General features: G+C 34.0%; 2 protein-coding genes across 6 annotated transcripts in view; one reads left to right on the top strand and one right to left on the bottom strand.

Annotated features, from left to right (window-relative positions):
* Nucleotides 1-13,983, top strand: part of ATL1 (atlastin GTPase 1) — a 53,298-nt gene extending 39,315 nt beyond the window's left edge. For 3 of the 5 annotated variants that reach the window (XM_005867899.2, XM_005867900.2, XM_014541005.1), the window contains 6 exons: nucleotides 3,897-4,024; nucleotides 5,141-5,197; nucleotides 6,141-6,212; nucleotides 7,509-7,940; nucleotides 9,380-9,394; nucleotides 11,729-12,162. In XM_005867899.2, the coding sequence (XP_005867961.1) occupies nucleotides 3,897-4,024; nucleotides 5,141-5,197; nucleotides 6,141-6,212; nucleotides 7,509-7,940; nucleotides 9,380-9,394; nucleotides 11,729-11,839 (815 nt within the window). In that variant the 3' untranslated portion in view covers nucleotides 11,840-12,162. Of the gene's footprint in view, nucleotides 1-3,896; nucleotides 4,025-5,140; nucleotides 5,198-6,140; nucleotides 6,213-7,508; nucleotides 7,941-9,379; nucleotides 9,395-11,728 lie in introns of all 5 variants that reach the window. The other 2 variants (XM_005867901.2, XM_014541006.1) reach the window with 1 other exon arrangement.
* The window catches only part of SAV1 (salvador family WW domain containing protein 1), a 42,949-nt gene continuing 37,098 nt past the window's right edge, over nucleotides 11,629-17,479 (bottom strand). Inside the window, exons 5-6 of the mRNA XM_014541007.1 lie at nucleotides 14,360-14,561; nucleotides 11,629-11,810 (exon numbers count right to left, since the gene is read on the bottom strand). Coding sequence (XP_014396493.1) covers nucleotides 14,360-14,561 — 202 coding nt within the window. The 3' untranslated portion in view covers nucleotides 11,629-11,810. The remainder of the gene's footprint in view (nucleotides 11,811-14,359; nucleotides 14,562-17,479) is intronic.

Below are 17,479 nucleotides of genomic sequence, written 5' to 3'. Positions count from 1 at the left end.
TTAGATGTTTGCTTTGTGGTTAATACAAGGTAGTACAAAGACATTTCTGACTTTTTTTACTTGTAAGCCTAGCATTGAGTACACCACTAAAGTTCAAACATTTGCTAAATATAAGGTGGCCTTTCTGCATTGTGCCAGGGCTGGTGAGACAGTGACATACATTTTTCAGCACAGTTGTTCTGAAAGGGCTTTCAAGTTACTTTTTAAAAAAGGACAACATAACTTATATCCAGTTTTATAGAACTGGCAGTTTTGAAAAGCAAACCTATCCCCCCACTCCCAAACCGATCCATGGTATTTACTCTCAGATACTTTATATTTAGCTATGGCAGTTAGTATCATAAATAGAATCCCAAAATTTTCAATCAGCATTGTTTTTATACATGTTTTAAATGATCTTACCTTTATATAACAGAACAAATAGCAGTAGGCTATTAATGCATGGATTCCAGGATCCTACAATTTCTTATGAATTCCAATCTACGAGTGAACACACAGACCTCTTAATATTATGCAATTACTTAATGGCTTCCCTGCATTTTGAATAAATTACATAAAAAGAGGGCTTCCCACAAGGCCTCTCTTTCTTCTCTGGAGTTGGGAGCTGTAAACAGGCAGAGAAGGGACAGGCCTTCAACAATAGTCTTTTATTGGACAAAAGTACTCTGGCTTGTTCTATTTCTGTGGTATACTATACATCTGCAGTTTTTAAATTAACTGATACATTTTGCAATGAAAGATCTCAAGGAGAGAATTTAAGACAAATCATGCAGATTTGTAACAAATATGTCCTCCACATTTGATTTACATCTAAACATGTATTGACCCACACAATTGGTTTACAGTTACCATAAGTTATGAGTTTATCAAAGTAGCTAGACAGAGAGAGCAATGAAAGGCAGCTTTAGTTTCCCATCGAACATTCCATTTTTATGAGGTTCATAGAACTGCTGCAGAATCCTGCTGTGTGCTGAAATGTTCTATTTTGCCTGTTTCTCACTGGGCAAAGATTGGTTTTCCATCCCATCCTGAATTTATAATTTGGTGTGATTTCTATCCAGGATGTCTTGTGTGCTGGCCATGCTATTCTCCAGAGGGCTGGCATCTGAGTGTTTGCCTCTGGGGAAGAAATGTCTCTGAATATAAAAACACGCAAAAATTGTTCTTTGATAATAGTTTCTCACACACTTTTCACATACAGAAATAATGTTCAAGTTCATTATTAATAGTAATAATTGTTATAATTACTATTTGTTCATGGTCCCTCACATTATTGAAATTATCTATTTCTAGTGTTATTTAAAACTTAAAATACTATGATTAAATTTAATTGCCGTTTAATAACTTCCCACGTAGGAAATCCAAAGGACCCAAAGCACTGAATTACATTCAATCATGCTACATTCAACAACTCCTCACCAAGTGCCTACAGAATGCCTCTCCTGGTATAGCAAATCAATCTTTTAGTAAACAAGGAGTTACCTTTTTTGGAGGTTGCTCTGTTTTATAGTGCCCCAGATAACCACACCATATAATGTGGAGCTGCATCCTTAGCAGCTCAGGTAAGACTTCAGAAAGCATAACCAACACCATTGCAAGGTGATTATTGTTAAAAAAAAAAGTTGTTTCTAATGACTTGTCAGAGTCAGGTAATCCTGAGAAAATATCTTCCTTGGTTAATTTACACAGCAGCACTCCACCAGTGCATCTGCCCTGCAGCGATCGATCTTATGCATCATGTCCTCAGTTATTGTGACAGATAACCACTCTGGCCTAGTCCCTGAATTCCTAGCAAGGTTTCACTCTTGTGGAAGAAATTATTGAAGAAATGATGAACACAGAACATCATCCTGAATAATCATCTACCCACACATATTTATTGATCAGTTGCAATGAGCCAAAGCTGATTAATATACTTCCGCAATTTGATCTGAACTGGTCTGCAGATGTTCCGGATTATGTACTTATTGTGTTCAACTAATACTGGTAGCAGGAGCTAAAGTATGTTAGTTATGAATATATTGTTCATATTTTATGAATCCAAAATTGAAATACCTGGCATTGGTCTTAGTAGACCAAGGCTAATGCCATCTTCAGAACACATTTTTAATCCAATTATGCTGATTACCTTGATGATTACCACACTTGCCAGTGAATTAGATGTACAGGTCTAATTCCATTCCAATTTTATAAGGAAATTGGGGGAGGGTCTAAGTCAGGGGTGGGCAAACTTTTTGACTCGAGGGCCACAATGGGTTCTTAAACTGGACCGGAGGGCCGGAACAAAAGCATGGATGGAGTGTTTGTGTGAACTAATATAAATTCAAAGTAAACATCATTACATAAAAGGGTACGGTCTCTTTTTTTTTTAGTTTTATTCATTTCAAACGGGCCGGATCCAGCCCGCGGGCCGTAGTTTGCCTACGGCTGGTCTAAGTACATGTTTTGAAAGTGATTTAAAAGTGGTTTTATATGGAGAAGGCCTTTTTTGTCTTATGCAGAAATTCAGAAAAAAATCATACATTATAGATATAAAGAATATTCTACAGATGCTGAAAAAAGCATGAAATCATATAGCAATAAAGAAACCTATTCATATCAGTGAATACAGGTACATAGCAGGCAACAAAACACAACACACGAATGTGGTAACATAATACAAATACCAGTATTGTATTTCAGTGAATACTGATAACTAAATAGCACACCACAATAACAAATACATTTGAATAAATCCATATATAATACAAAGCAAAATAATAAGTAAAATTTGGTACAGTGCAAAATAAATTTGAATAAACTCCTATACAATAGTGATAAAGCATGAGCAAGTTTCAAAGCTGTACAAAATGTGAAGCAAAATAAGTCTGAAGGATTTCTGTCTGCTCATGCATGTCATAAAAGCAGAAAGCAAGAGAAGAGAAATATGAATTCTTATGCAAACTGGTATTGCAATGTATATTGAAGCTATAAAAACAAGCAGGGAAAATGCAAACACAATCATAAGGTTTTCATCTTTAGCCTTAAAACCTCGGAAATCATCAATTCCAAAGTCTGAAAACTCAGTGACTCTGCTGAAATTCAGATTTTAAAAAATTATATGTAGCTATTGCATTTACTTAGATATCAAGTCTCTGGACATACCTTCTTTTTTACACATATAATGTGTATTTTTCTATATGTTTTGAAATAATGATTTAATAGTCAGTGTTCAAAATACTTCTTTAAAGACCTATTTGCTTTGTTACTTTGCTAAGTCTGTAATGTTAAGATTAACCTAATGCTGATAAAAAAACAAAAACTCCAACTACCTCTGATCTGCTTGCTAAATTAGGTCTCCGTGTTTTCTTGCCATGTTATTTTGAGTTTCACCACTAGAGGTAGCATCAGCATCCCTATCTTTTTGAACTTCAGTTCCTAGTTACACCATACCCACTATACACTTTTCATAAGGTGGGCACACTAAACACAGAATGATTTTGAATATATTTTCTGAAGGGAACACATCTTCTCAACTGGTAAATATATGGCTTTTCTCCCCATTTATGAGCCTATATATAAAACTACAAAAAAGAATAAAGGCAGAATACATGAAATGTTTATGTGAATAGGGTGTAAAATATTTGAATAACGTTTAATATCAAGAAAGCTTCTTTATAGGTGGAAGACAAGATAAATGTGTAATTGAAGTGGCGATAAGAAAGACCAGCAGTAGAAAGTTTGGGCAAAGTGGATCATCCACCCTAAGAAAAGTGGGTTCCAGTTGTTGTTTAGATGATAGGAAAGTGATAGCTTTATCACTGGGGAAGAAACAGAGGAAATCAAAGGATGTATTATTGTGTGGCATGGAGGACTAGATAGAATTTTAAAAATAATGAATTTGCTTTTACTTGTAGAAATAGATGATGAATTCATCAAAAACTTGAAAATACTCATTCCTTGGCTACTTAGTCCTGAGAGCCTAGATATTAAAGAGATCAATGGGAACAAAATCACCTGCCGAGGTCTGGTGGAGTACTTCAAGGTATTGCTCTCATTTCTAGCACATTTGTGAGTACTTAGATTTGACATGTTTGGAATGCAGTTCCCACTTGAAGCTACAACAAAAAAATTATAGACTGTAATATGGGGGGAAAAGTATGAGGAATCTGTACAAATAATGAAAAATTATGAGATTCCCAGGAGGAACTTGTTTTCTGAAATTATTTTTTGAGGGAACTCCTTGAGGTAACTTTCCTGTCCCTTAGAGGGAAATATATTTTGAAATATGAATGTATCTAAGAGTTGGAAATATCTTTTTTAGGGGGAGGGGTGTTTCCCAGGGTCCAAACCACATAGTCCTCAGTCATGATCTGTACTGAATTTTACCTTCATTCTGAAGATTTTCTCAAAGGGGCTACACCTTGCCTTCCTACTGGAGAACATGCTTCCACATTTCCCACTCTGCACCAATGGCCAATTTGAAGTGGAATTATTTTAAATTTGCATTTACCTGTTTACCTCAGGTAGCACTGAGTACAATGCATTTTCTTTTACCAACCCACAAATATAGTGAAGAATTTCAGTTACCAATCTAATTTGTGTATTGATGATCTAAGGACTAAAATATCAATTTTTAAAATCAACATTCTGTCATTTAAAATGCAGTCATTTACCTCCTGTGTGGTTACTGACCATCACTCTCAGCAATAAAGGATATATTATTTATCTCATAATTGAGTTCTTACTGTGCATAACACTGTGGAGGGCTTAGAATTTAGTAGGAGATTCAGGACCCTTACACAATTCTGTTCCATGAAGTTTATGACATCACCAGGTACAAATTCCTGTGGGTAACTGAAAAAGAAAGGTTACTCCTAGCAGAGGGATCTGAGAGAGTTTTAAAGGATGTAGAAGTGAGCTAAGCCTTCAAGAGGAGTAGGATTGGCAAGTGGAGATATGTGAAAAGGGCATTTCAGGAAGGGGAACAAAAACTAAGAGGGAATTAAAGTATGAGAAAAAGTTAATTAGTTCCTGAAACTGCCAAGACCTTATTTTTTTGGTACTGTCAAGACCTTAGACCTTAGAATATAATTTAACAGAATTACAGAAATATTGAATAGAATTACTTGAACATGAGTCTTTCTTTTTTTCTTTTTAGGCTTATATAAAGATTTATCAAGGTGAAGAATTACCACATCCCAAATCCATGTTACAGGTATTTATTAGCCATGCTAAGCAAAACATGTGCTTCAATCTGGTTGTCAGAAATTACCAAATGAAAATAGTAGACAGAATGATTTATTAGAAGATTATTTTTCTAATAACTGCCCATTTGTGTGTTCAGCTAAACATTTTCACATAAACATACAGCAGCCTCACTTGTGCTGAGATACAAACACTTTATACCCAAGAGTTTTCATTCTCTGTATTACATTTGTTTAGAAAACAGACTCACACATGTAACAAGTAGAAAAGCAGGTTTTAAACAAGTAGTGAAACTGGCCTTTTCCTTACTTAAAAAATTTCTTAAAAGTTCTTGATAGTTCCTTTTTGTTATCAGATATTGATCTATCAGTATAGCAGTCCTTAAATTTGACATTATATTTCTATTTCTATATATTATTTCCATGTTTTTGGGTTTATAGATTTTCCCCAACCCTCAATTTGGTGAGAGGCTTAAAAATGTTGAGGAAAAAAATCTTCCAAATGAAAATTCATTTTAGAACTATGGTTTATTTATTTACTTTTAATATATTTTTTATTGATTTCAGAGAGGAAGGGAGAAGGAGAAAAAGAAACATCAGTGATAGAAAACCATTGATCAGCCGCCTCCTGCATGCCCCAGTGTTGGACTGAGCCCACAACTGGGCAACGTGCCCCAACCGGGTATCGAACTGACCTCCTAGTTCACAGGTCAACTCTCAACCAGAGCCACACTGGCTGGGCAGAACTATGGTTTATTGAGTAAACATATATGTATTATATATTTCAAAATTTTAGTTTTACTAATTTTTAAAATATAGAAATATTTCAATGATTTAAAATTATTTGATGATCTTGGGTTCTTGCACATTTCTTGCTCATGATGCTTATAAATGAGAACTGCCTGTGGAAATTAATGAATTCCATTTTACATAATATTTTTACTTTGTCCAAAGGCCACAGCAGAAGCTAACAATTTAGCGGCCGTAGCAAATGCCAAGGATACATACAACAAGAAAATGGAAGAGGTAAGAATTAAATTATATTTTAAACAAAATTAGTATTTTTTCCATGAAATACTGATTTCATTTCTTTTTCTTCCACATTATACTGAATAAACATACAAAGAGGCAGGTTTGACTTATTCTTTCCCAGCCTATGTGTATCGCATTTCTATTTATTATATTCCGAAAATATTTTAAAAGAAACACTATATCTGCACAATTTTCAACGTATTTTAAATGTTACTTCTATATTTAATAGACACATTTTTATTTTTGTCAGATCTTCCAAATTTATAAGATTTAGTGGCTAAAATAACATGCTACCCTCTCCACTTCACCTCCCTTCATTCCACAGTTCCAGAATTTCTATCTTAGATATAAAAACCTGTTAGGAAAAAAGAAATTAAACTTTAAGGGCTAATAGTTCTACATACCATATTTCCTTTTTTGTTTTAACAATCTCAATGAGGATGTGCCTAAAAATTATTGTGTATATCTACTAATGTGATGGGTCTTTTTTCCCCTGAAAATATTATAAAATTAAAATTATATTCAAAATTGATGGAGTCAAGAGAAATATAATATATGAAATGGTGTTTATGACATAACAAAGGGGTAATAAGGATTACCCCTTAGGTCAGGGAGTGTATAGGAGGCAACGATGTGATTCTCACATCGATGTTTCTCTCTCTAAAAATCAATACTTTATGTAGTTAAATCTCAAATAACCAAAGTGAATGATATAAATAACAGATTTCCCTTGTAACTTCTGAAGAAACAGAAAATGTGGTCCAAGAACATTTAATGTTTCCATTTAGTCTCTTAAATGGGCTCCATTGAAACAAAAATCAGTGAAACTGCCAAATAAAACTTTTAATGATTTTACTTTAGAGCTTTATAGCATTGCTCATTGTTTAAATTAAACTTCATTTGTCAAAATTACTTCAGTGCAGTTAGAAAAAATTTCCTAAAGGGACTATTTTTCTTGAATTTAGATTCGTTTTGTAAATGAACTCAGTTTGCAGTTCACTTTGTGTCATGCCTTTTCATCTTGGATTTTCATCTTGGATCAAGTTATGGATATTCTTTCCCATGTCAAAAATAAAAAAAAAATTAAGAATGACTTTATATAAGTAACCTATAAAGCAACAGTCCCACTTATAGTTACACCTGATAGTTATTAACTGTGGAAAATGTGGGTTGACAAAACATATGCAGGCTTCTTGGTTATTAATATGTTCTAACAAATTTAAGTGAAAATGTTTACAGTTGCTAATTTTACTCTGCATTGCATAAACAATACTTCTGCATCTGATACAGATTTGTGGTGGTGACAAACCATTTCTGGCCCCTAATGACCTGCAGACCAAACATCTGGAGCTTAAGGAAGAGTCTGTGAAGCTATTCCGAGGGGTGAAGAAGATGGGTGGGGAGGAATTTAGCCGGCGTTACCTGCAGCAGTTGGAGAATGAAATAGATGAACTTTATATGCAGTATATCAAGCACAATGATAGCAAAAATATCTTCCATGCAGCTCGTACTCCAGCCACACTGTTTGTTGTCATTTTTATCACATATGTGATTGCTGGTGTGACTGGATTCATTGGTTTGGACATCATAGCTAGCCTATGCAATATGATAATGGGACTGACCCTTATCACCCTGTGCACCTGGGCATACATCCGGTACTCTGGAGAATACCGAGAGCTGGGAGCTGTAATAGACCAGGTGGCTGCAGCCTTGTGGGACCAGGTAGGAACACTTTACTTCTCTTCAGCTAAATTCAGCACACATTTGATTGTCTATATTATATACAGGGCATTTGTTAAGATGTTGAAAAGATACAGATGAACATGACTTAGGGGCCCAGTTTTCAAGAACTTTAGAATATATCAAGATGGCCAGATACAACCAACTAACTGTATAATATGTGAAGTCCCAACAACTGTTTTCCAGTTAACAATTCAATATTTTTCAAAAATACATGGATTAGGCAGTGGTTTTATTTTTTTATCCTAAAAGAAAAAGTTGTTAAAAGAAGTATAAGAAAACACAGTTGTTTTTATTTAGCTGCTTGTGACTCAATTATATGTTAGCCTTACTTCATACTTATGACCTATTTTATTATTTGATAAGCATTGGCTTTGTTAGGATCATATACAAACCACTAACTTAAGTTGTTGTATCACTGTCTCTTTTAGTACCAACTCATAAAAGCAATATCTGATTACTTCAGATTATCTTCATTTGAACTAGACATTTGCACTAGACATTGGCCATAGCATGAGTCCAGGTCAACCTCTTAATCAGCTGCTCATGGGGTCAGTTAGTTGTTCTTTATGGTCCAATTAACCATAACTTAGGGAGTCAGGCACGCCATGGTCCATTGTTTAAATAATTGATTATGGACAGGGGAGATAATTACAAACACACCTAGAACAACTCTTTATGTCATTCTGGAAGTATCATCAGTTACCTCATGAAAATTTAGGGGGATTTAGTGAAGCTAAAGTTGAGATTCTCCAGAAAATTTTAGTGTTAAAACTTCTGAACATTTATGGTCTGTGTAAGTATACTCTTCTCCAAGCATGAAGAGTATACTTACACATAGAATTTTAATGGATTTACCATGTGCCTTTAAAAAAATCTAGCTGAGATAAACTAATGGTAGCACTATGGGAAAAGAATGAATGAAAGCCCTGGCCAGGTGGCTCAATTGGTTGAAGCATCGTCCTGTACACAAAAAGACTGTGGGTTCGATTTCTGGTCAGGGCACATACCTGAGTTGCAGGTTTGATCCCTGGTCAGAGAGTGTATAGGAGGCAACTGATGATTCTCACATCGATGTTTCTCTCTCTCTAAAAATCAATAAAAACATATTCTCGGGTGAGAATTAAAAAAAATGAATTAAAAACTGGATCCTCTGAGCCACTGTCTCAAATAGCCCCTCAACCTCAAAAGACAGAAGAGGGGCTATTTGAGGGAAAAAAACCAATGCCCTCCTAGAATATGATGCTGAAACCTATAAGGGATATCGAATTGGGTTTTTCAAAAGATTTATATAAATATGTAATACAAACAAAAAATTTGTTCACAAATTAATACTGTGAACAACGTTGAATATTGTGATGGTATTAATGAGACAGGATATATACTTTTCTTTTCTCCCTTTTAAACTGCCTTTGCTACAGGGAACTACAAATGAGGTAAGTTAAATTTTTCTAATTAAGAGCTTATATTTGTAAACATTATGACTTTTTATTAATAAACCAATTAGCCATTAAAGGATGTCTAAATGTAGATTAGAAAATCTTTGATAACTACTGCTCCTATGTTCTCCTTGCATTTATAATTTTAATTGTGAATTTTTAACATGGTTTAAAAACAGTATTTAATTTATTCCAGACATCGTGATTTGAAATGCATAGGAAACACAAACACATGAATATTGGTAATATTTTATCTGTTTTGTTTCCTAAATATGTAGGAGATTTCAAAATTCCTAAGCTCCAACATTGTGCATTTTTCTCTGCTGAAGAATGAAACATGTACAGTTATGGATCTTGAGGAAACTTAACTACTGGACAGCACTTACTTAACTTTGACTTTTGAGTGACAATTACCCATACACTTTAAGCAGGTTCCAGGCCAAAAGTGCAGCATAACTTTCTTGGCATACCTCAGACATGACTTGTTAATTGGTGTTCATTTCTTCCACCACCCTTTCATTCTATCACTCTCCAATGTGTAAACTCTGTACCTAAGGGAAGAATCTAAGCTTCCAGGAAGGAATCATTTGTTACGTAAGAAAACTTATCTCTGGAGTCATTTAGGTTATTGTGTTCAGGACGCAAAACTGATCCTGAACTACAGAGACAATGCATAATTCCTTACTTAGTTTCTGCTGTTACATGCGACTGGATTATGTCCTGTAATCAAATAACAATGCTAAACTTAATAATTACAAGTCAATAAAGAATTATTTGCCGAAACCGGTTTGGCTCAGTGGATAGAGCGTCGGCCTGTGGACTGAAAGGTCCCAGGTTCGATTCCGGTCAAGGGCATGTACCTGGGCAGCTGATCGATGTTTCTCTCTCATCGATGTTTCTAACTCTCTATCTCTCTCCCTTCCTCTCTGTAAAAAATCAATAAAATATATTTTTTTTAAAAAAGAATTATTTTATATAAAATTCAGTAAAACAAATTCATTAAAGTAAAAACAAATTTCAACTTTATAAAGCAAACCTTAAGTAAAAAAAATCTAAGCTTTTATAAGAATAGGGATTAAACTAAATGTGTTAGAATCAGAATATAATAGAACTAGGACAATACCATGTTGCACCAATATGCATTCATATAACTGATGATGGTACCATTAGACTAAGAAAATAGCCATATAGATACAAAAAGATAAAAATTAATGGTATTTCCTGGGAATCAATTACTGTTTAAAGAATAGCAAGCTGCCGAAACCGGTTTGGCTCGGTGGATAGAGCGTCAGCCTGTGGACTGAAAGGTCCCAGGTTCGATTCCGGTCAAGGGCATGTACCTGGGTTGCGGGCACATCCCCAGTGGGAGATGTGCAGGAGGCAGCTGATTGATGTTTCTCGCTCATCGATGTTTCTAACTATCTCTCTCCCTTCCTCTCTGTAAAAAATCAATAAAATATATTTTTTTAAAAAAAGAATAGCAAGCTTTTATCAATTTTTAAAAATATTCAGACTTTTTTAGACTCCAGAATTACATAAAATAAGTTGGTCTAATTGAGTGCTCATTACGTGAAAGTCGGAAGAGGGAATTTATCTTAGATATTAGGTGGGGAGGGGGGAGAGAACATTAAAATATTTTTGAACACTTATATAAAGCAATATGTAAAAATTCCTGATTCAAGCACTGTTATAAAGACACAAAGAACAATTCAGAGGTAGTTTTAATGATGAAAGGCTTTCTGAGATAATGTTTCTGAATAAGGTTTTGTAAAATATGAACTAATTAACAGAAATAAGGCAAGAAAATGTTTGAGTGGGCCCCAGTGTGGCAGAGGGAGGGGGCAGCATATGTGCTTATTTGCATGACTGTATGAGGAAATAATGGAGACTGAAGGTGCCCCCATTCTGAAAAACCTATAAGGAAGCCCTGAGAACAAGTGGTCCAGTTATTACAGTACAGTAGCTATTGACAGACAAAAGTTATGAGCTCCTGTAATTTCTCTAAAATTGACAAGTTCTCAACAAGCCCCTGGGGCATAGTGAGTGGTTAGGAAGCTGTGCTCCACGAGGTGTGCAGGTAAAAAGGAAATGCAGTCTGAGAATAAAACATTTACCATGAAGATCAATCCACAAAAGTAGTAACACACACTGTAGAGCTGAAAGTACTTTTGGGTTCTAAGATATTAGTTATTAATTTATATTCCATAGAGAGTAATGATATAGATACCAAATTTAGCAAGCTAACTTTTATATAGTACCATAAACTAATTACACTTAAAAGAAAAATGTTTACATCTGTGTGTTTTAAAATCTGTATTCTTGTCTTTTTAGGCTTTATACAAGCTTTACAACGCAGCAGCAACCCACAGACATCTGTATCATCAGGCTTTTCCTGCACCAAAGTCAGAATCTACTGAACAATCAGAAAAGAAGAAAACTTAATCCAAATGTTAAAAAATACAGGTGCATGACCAATTTTCAGTTACATGTCTCCATGTAAACATTCAGTGCTTCCATCAGAAACAGTAAAATACCAAACACCTCTGAAGACTGCAAAAATGGTTTAGTTCTTTCATTTCAGTGTTTAATAGCAGGTGTATGTATGCATGGTTATTATCATTTCATTAACATGTACAGTTTCCTGATTTTGTCTTCAAATATACTGCTATAATTTAAAGTTGTCTATTTATGATGATAGTACATGTGTTCTGCTTGAATTTACTGAATTCTACTACAGGGTTATAATTAAACCATGTGGTAATATTACTCCCTGTTTGGATATGCTCATTTAATTTTTACAGAAGAATTTTGAAATTATTTCATAGTCATTTGTTAAAGCACAGCATCACAACTCAAAAGGCTTGATTCAGTCTATATCATCTTACATATACCATAAGCTCTTATTTTTAAAGACATTTAAGAGAGCTTTTCAGTTGCTTTATCAAAAACTATGTATTGCTTTTTATATTATGATTTAATATAGAATATAAACCTCTTGATAAAAAATGCACAATAGATCACTTTGTATGTATTTGAGTTTCTGCATTGTATATTTTTTCATTTGCTACACAAAGAAATGTATTCATCATAGGTTTATTCTTTTAATATGTCAACTACTATTAAAGTTTACTCTGGTTCCTAAGATTAAAAACAAATGCTTACTGAATTTGGAAGTATTTGGGAGTGTTGATAAAAGAATGATGACGGTTTATCTGTCTTTTAAAAATTCAGAATGGATTTTCTTTAATGTTGACCACATTTCAAATTTAGGTTTCCATTTTAAGAAATAGGTACCTTCCAGTTCTTTTAAAACAGTGATTCTATACTGTATTTCTAATTACTAAAATCTATAGTGGAATTTCATTGAGCATACACCTTTTAAAGAGAAAAAAAAGTGTGGTAATGAAAAAAAGAAAAGTAATGCCTCTTATCTGGGAGCACTAAAACAGTAATTTCTAACTTTCTTTGAAATGGCTAAGCCGTAATTAAACAGTAATATAAAGTAAGGAGCAACAGAAAAGAATAATTAAGATAGAAGAGTGTGTAAGAGTTCATAAGGTATGTAAGCTTAAATCTTAGAAAAGTTTGATCACATGCCCTGCAAAGTAACTTTTCCCAGTGATAAAATTCCACTAGCTTATTTTCATTTTTCAATACCCCTTTCAACGTACTGTTTTCTTTGATGATGGGTCTTATGAATGGAAAAACCGAATATTTATAGCACTATGTGTAAAATATAGACTCAAACATTTAGTTTCCACAAAAATATATTTAATAAGCTGCTTGTATAAAATCAAACATTTAATATTTCCAACATTTTATCAACAAATTAAACTCACTATTATGTAACTGGGAGTGCTTTGTATTTTGGAAGATTACCTAAACTAAAAACATATTTACATATTTACAACACATGTAAATATAATTGAAGAGCTACTTCAACTAATGTTAAAATTACTGGAATTCTAGAGATTTATAGGCTAGAAGTGCCATAAATTTGTCTGCAATCAAATGTACTACACAAATTATGAACAATATCTTTGTAACTATTAACTCAAAAGGAAAAAAATGGGAATAAATACTGGGTTTTAAAGTTTGTGACAAAGTCTTAAAGATAAAAGAAAATCAACTTATTGACCAAGATTTCTTAATGAATCCCTGATTGTCATTTTTGGCAGCTCAACCCAGCTTGTTAGGATGGTAGCATGTCATGCTATAGGGAACCCTCCACTGTCTCATCAGAGCCATGCTCTTAAATGCCGAAAGAGCCCTGGCCAAAAGTAAGGAAGTGATGTTAGCTACTCTGAATGCTGTACACACATCTCCCACACAGGCTAAAGCCTTATGCCAAAATTTATTCCTTAAAGATTGAAGGCCCTTCACTCTTTCATACCAAAAGAATACTTTCTCATCACATTTAAAACGTTCTTTACATTTGGGAGGGAGGGGAATACCATAAATTATATATAAAAATTTATCACAATAAAGGTTCCAAATCCCATTTTATGTTTTGAACTATACACAATAGTAACACTTAAAGCATTCGATTCCAGACAATGTTCCACACTAAAGCAGGAAACATCTTTTTTTAAATACTGCATAGGTTATCTCTCGCTTTGTTTTTTAAAGAAAGGTACTGCTACTGTAAGAGTTTATCAAGTGATCATTTCCTATTTAATATCTAATAATGACATTTCTTGCTGCATTTGTCTCCACTAAGAATATTCAAAGCAGTTTCCTAATATGCAGCATTAAGAAGTTTGCCACATTGGCTCTTAAGGTGAAACATTTTTTTTTCTCAATAAGTATTTTTAATAACAAAATGCATGTAAAATTAGAATTTTGTAATTTCTAAAAAGCTGCCTTTATTAACCAAAGTACTTGTTTGCAGTCTTTTATCTGTGAGAATATTTTAAAGCCCTTATAAAACTTAAATTCTATTTTTATTTTTTAAAAATTTACTTAAAAATTCTTGCCATGTTGCTGGGCATACCACTGCTGCCTCTGCTTGCGGTTTTCCAACTCTGTGAGAAGAGCCTGTCTGTAGGCTTCATACATTTTGACAATCTGTTCCAGTTCTTTCATGAAAAGCAACTTCAGCATTCCCTGGTATGTATCTAGGTCAGCAAGCTGGAAGAGTTCCCACTTCAGAATATGGTCATATCTGTTTTAAAAACACAATCATACATATATTCAGAATACACACATTAAATATGTATTTATAGTAATCAACTGGTCTATTTTTATAAATATCAACTTTATTAAAATTAAACAAACCATAATCTATAATTGAGTCAACTGCTACTTAAATATACTATTTTTAGAGAGAATAAAAAATAATTACTACTTCATTTCAATTTCAATTTCAAAATACCCATTTCATCTTAAGTGTCAGTTATTCTAATATTAACATTAGATAGCAATAAACACATATTTCAAACCACTGTGGTTCTATAATTTGTGAAGAAGACATTCTATGCTATTCATAAGTTCATCTAAAGGTAATTGTCAGGAACTTAAGAATGCTTTAAACTACACTGGGCCTACAAATACTACATAAAACGGGCAAGGTCATTTGTGTCATTAGTGTCAATAGGGCTTTTTAAAAAATATGTTTTTTATTGATTTTTGAGAGGGAGAGAGAGACAGAAACGTTAATGAGAGAGAAACATCAACATTGATCAGCTGCTTCCTCCATGCCCCCTACTGGGATCGAGCTAGCAACCTGGGCTTGTGCCCTGATGGGGAATCAAACCAGGGACATCTTGGTTCATGGGTTGATGCTCAACCACTTAGCCACACTGGCAGGGCTTGATAGATGAGGAATGCTGAGATGAGGAATGCTGTTCTCTACAGCAAATAAGGAACTAAAAAGAAGGAATGAAGAGGAACCATCATTCGTGGGTTGAGTTTTCCTGAGGCTGAGTATACAGTATTTAAAAACAAAAAAAACCCCAACAACAGAAAAACTCAAGCAGAAAGCAAATAAGCTCTGTTTAAAATGAGAGAATAAGTAGACTGTAGAAGATTCCACAATGTAGGGAAGGATTCATAAAATTATATCTGTATTTCAGAAGAAGGCCTTCTTTAATGGTAGGTAGGTCACATACTGAGATGGTAGCCTGCCACAAGCTATTAAAGCAGTAATTTATCCTTTGAATTGAAAGACACTCTAATCCAATTTTATTTTACAGATGAAAAAACTGAAACCCCAAGAGGCTATATATCTCTTGCAATACTATTTAGTGACTAAAACTTCAGAAAGGCCTAAAGAACTATGGACCAAGATGCTTCAGAGTAATAATTTTGACTGTTAATACTAAGACTAGTCAAAGAACTTGAACTAGAGCAGGGCATATACCTATGTGATAATGAAGTTATACTTCTCAAATCATACTGCAGAGCTGACATAATAGGAAGTTTTATAAATTCTGGTAAATTTATTTTTAATGATCATTTCTAATATTCCCTACCCAATGGTCCTTTGGTAATTCATTTACTATATAATTCCAAAAGGATCACTTGTCTAATATAAATTTTAAAAGGCTTTTTAAAAAGGGAAACAGTAAACAAATACTGAGCAGCCAGTATGAGCCACATACTGTGTATAAATATAATTCTGTATAAGTATTTTAAAAAAGGAAAAAGAGAAAAAGCTTTAGATAATTATCTGACTTCCTAATCACAGTATTTAGCATCAAGAATAGGATTATGGATAGAAGCAACAAAATCAAGAGTAACTAGAGGATATCCTTTGGGAAGAAGAAAAAGCATTCTAAGGAACAACACAGAGAACAAAAGTAAGCAATGCACCAATTTCTGTTCCAAATTCTTGCCCCTGCTGTTTCTGTATAATTTCTTTCCTTCTGCCTATAATAAATCCTATTATGCCTAATTATTTTTACCATTTTTTCCTTCTTAACTAGCCAAATAATCTACTTCCCCAAGTTTAACTTTTAGCCACTTATACTCTAAATATACAGGTAAATCATTTAGAAAATAGGCTGTAAAAACTCCTCGATAGCCTATACTTATAGCATCTCTTTTGCTGTTTTTCCTAGGACAGTATTCTATTCAAACACTACTTATAAATAAACCATATATGCAAACAGCCATTGCTATAATGCCACCAAAAAGCAAAAAGAAACCCAAAAGGTGTTCACACTGCAGTGGATGCTGGCTTTAAGAGCAAAAATGCTGCCTTTCTCAGATCCAGGTATCATAATGTGGTCTAAGTTCCCGGCACCTGCCCCCTATAACAGTGTGCCCACTATTTCTTTCCACCTATACCCGGAGCTGGGTCAATGGTGGCACTGGAATCAAGCCACAGGAATGAAACAGAATCCATTCCACAATGCTGTGGGGGACTGTGTTGGAGTGTGTGTAAGGAATATTAGAAAGTAAGTATGTTCCTAGCAGTCTTTTTCCTGTTAAAGATTAAATCTCATGATTTTATCTGATATTACAGTTATATGATGCATTACAGATTTTTGTGAGCGGAGTTAGAAACATAACTTCAATAAAATTAAATCATTTAGAACATAATCTGTTTCTAAGTCAAGTTCTGGAAGTATATGCAAACAATATTTTTGTAAGTTACATCTGGAGACAGAATTAAAAATTTCAGTAAGCTAGAAAATGGTCAATTGTTAAATAGGAAGAAGAAAGGCTACTTTTTTTTCCTAAAACCTATTTTTTTATAAGTAATTGATTCTCCATCATCTAATTCATAGACAACAGCTCACCCTTTATTGATAGAACAAGATTAACCATTTCCATACTCTTTAGGAATAAAAATTTAGGAGCAACTAAAAAGCAATAGGTTTCCTGACGTTTTAAGTTTTTAAGCAAAGAAGTATTTGCTCTCTTTTCTAGTAGAGTTCTGAGCTATCTGAAGATTTTTTTTAAAAAGTTGCTTGCCTGCCGAGACCGGTTTGGCTCAGTGGATAGAGCGTCGGCCTGCGGACTCAAGGGTCCCGGGTTCGATTCCGGTCAAGGGCATGTACCTGGGTTGCGGGCACATCCCCAGTGGGAGATGTGCAGGAGGCAGCTGATCGATGTTTCTCTCGCATCGATGTTTCT

Source organism: Myotis brandtii, unplaced genomic scaffold (assembly GCF_000412655.1).
Source record: "Myotis brandtii unplaced genomic scaffold, ASM41265v1 scaffold253, whole genome shotgun sequence".
NCBI lineage: Eukaryota > Metazoa > Chordata > Mammalia > Chiroptera > Vespertilionidae > Myotis > Myotis brandtii.
Note: the sequence above shows the minus strand (reverse complement) of the source record. Positions and strands in the feature narration are given on the sequence as shown.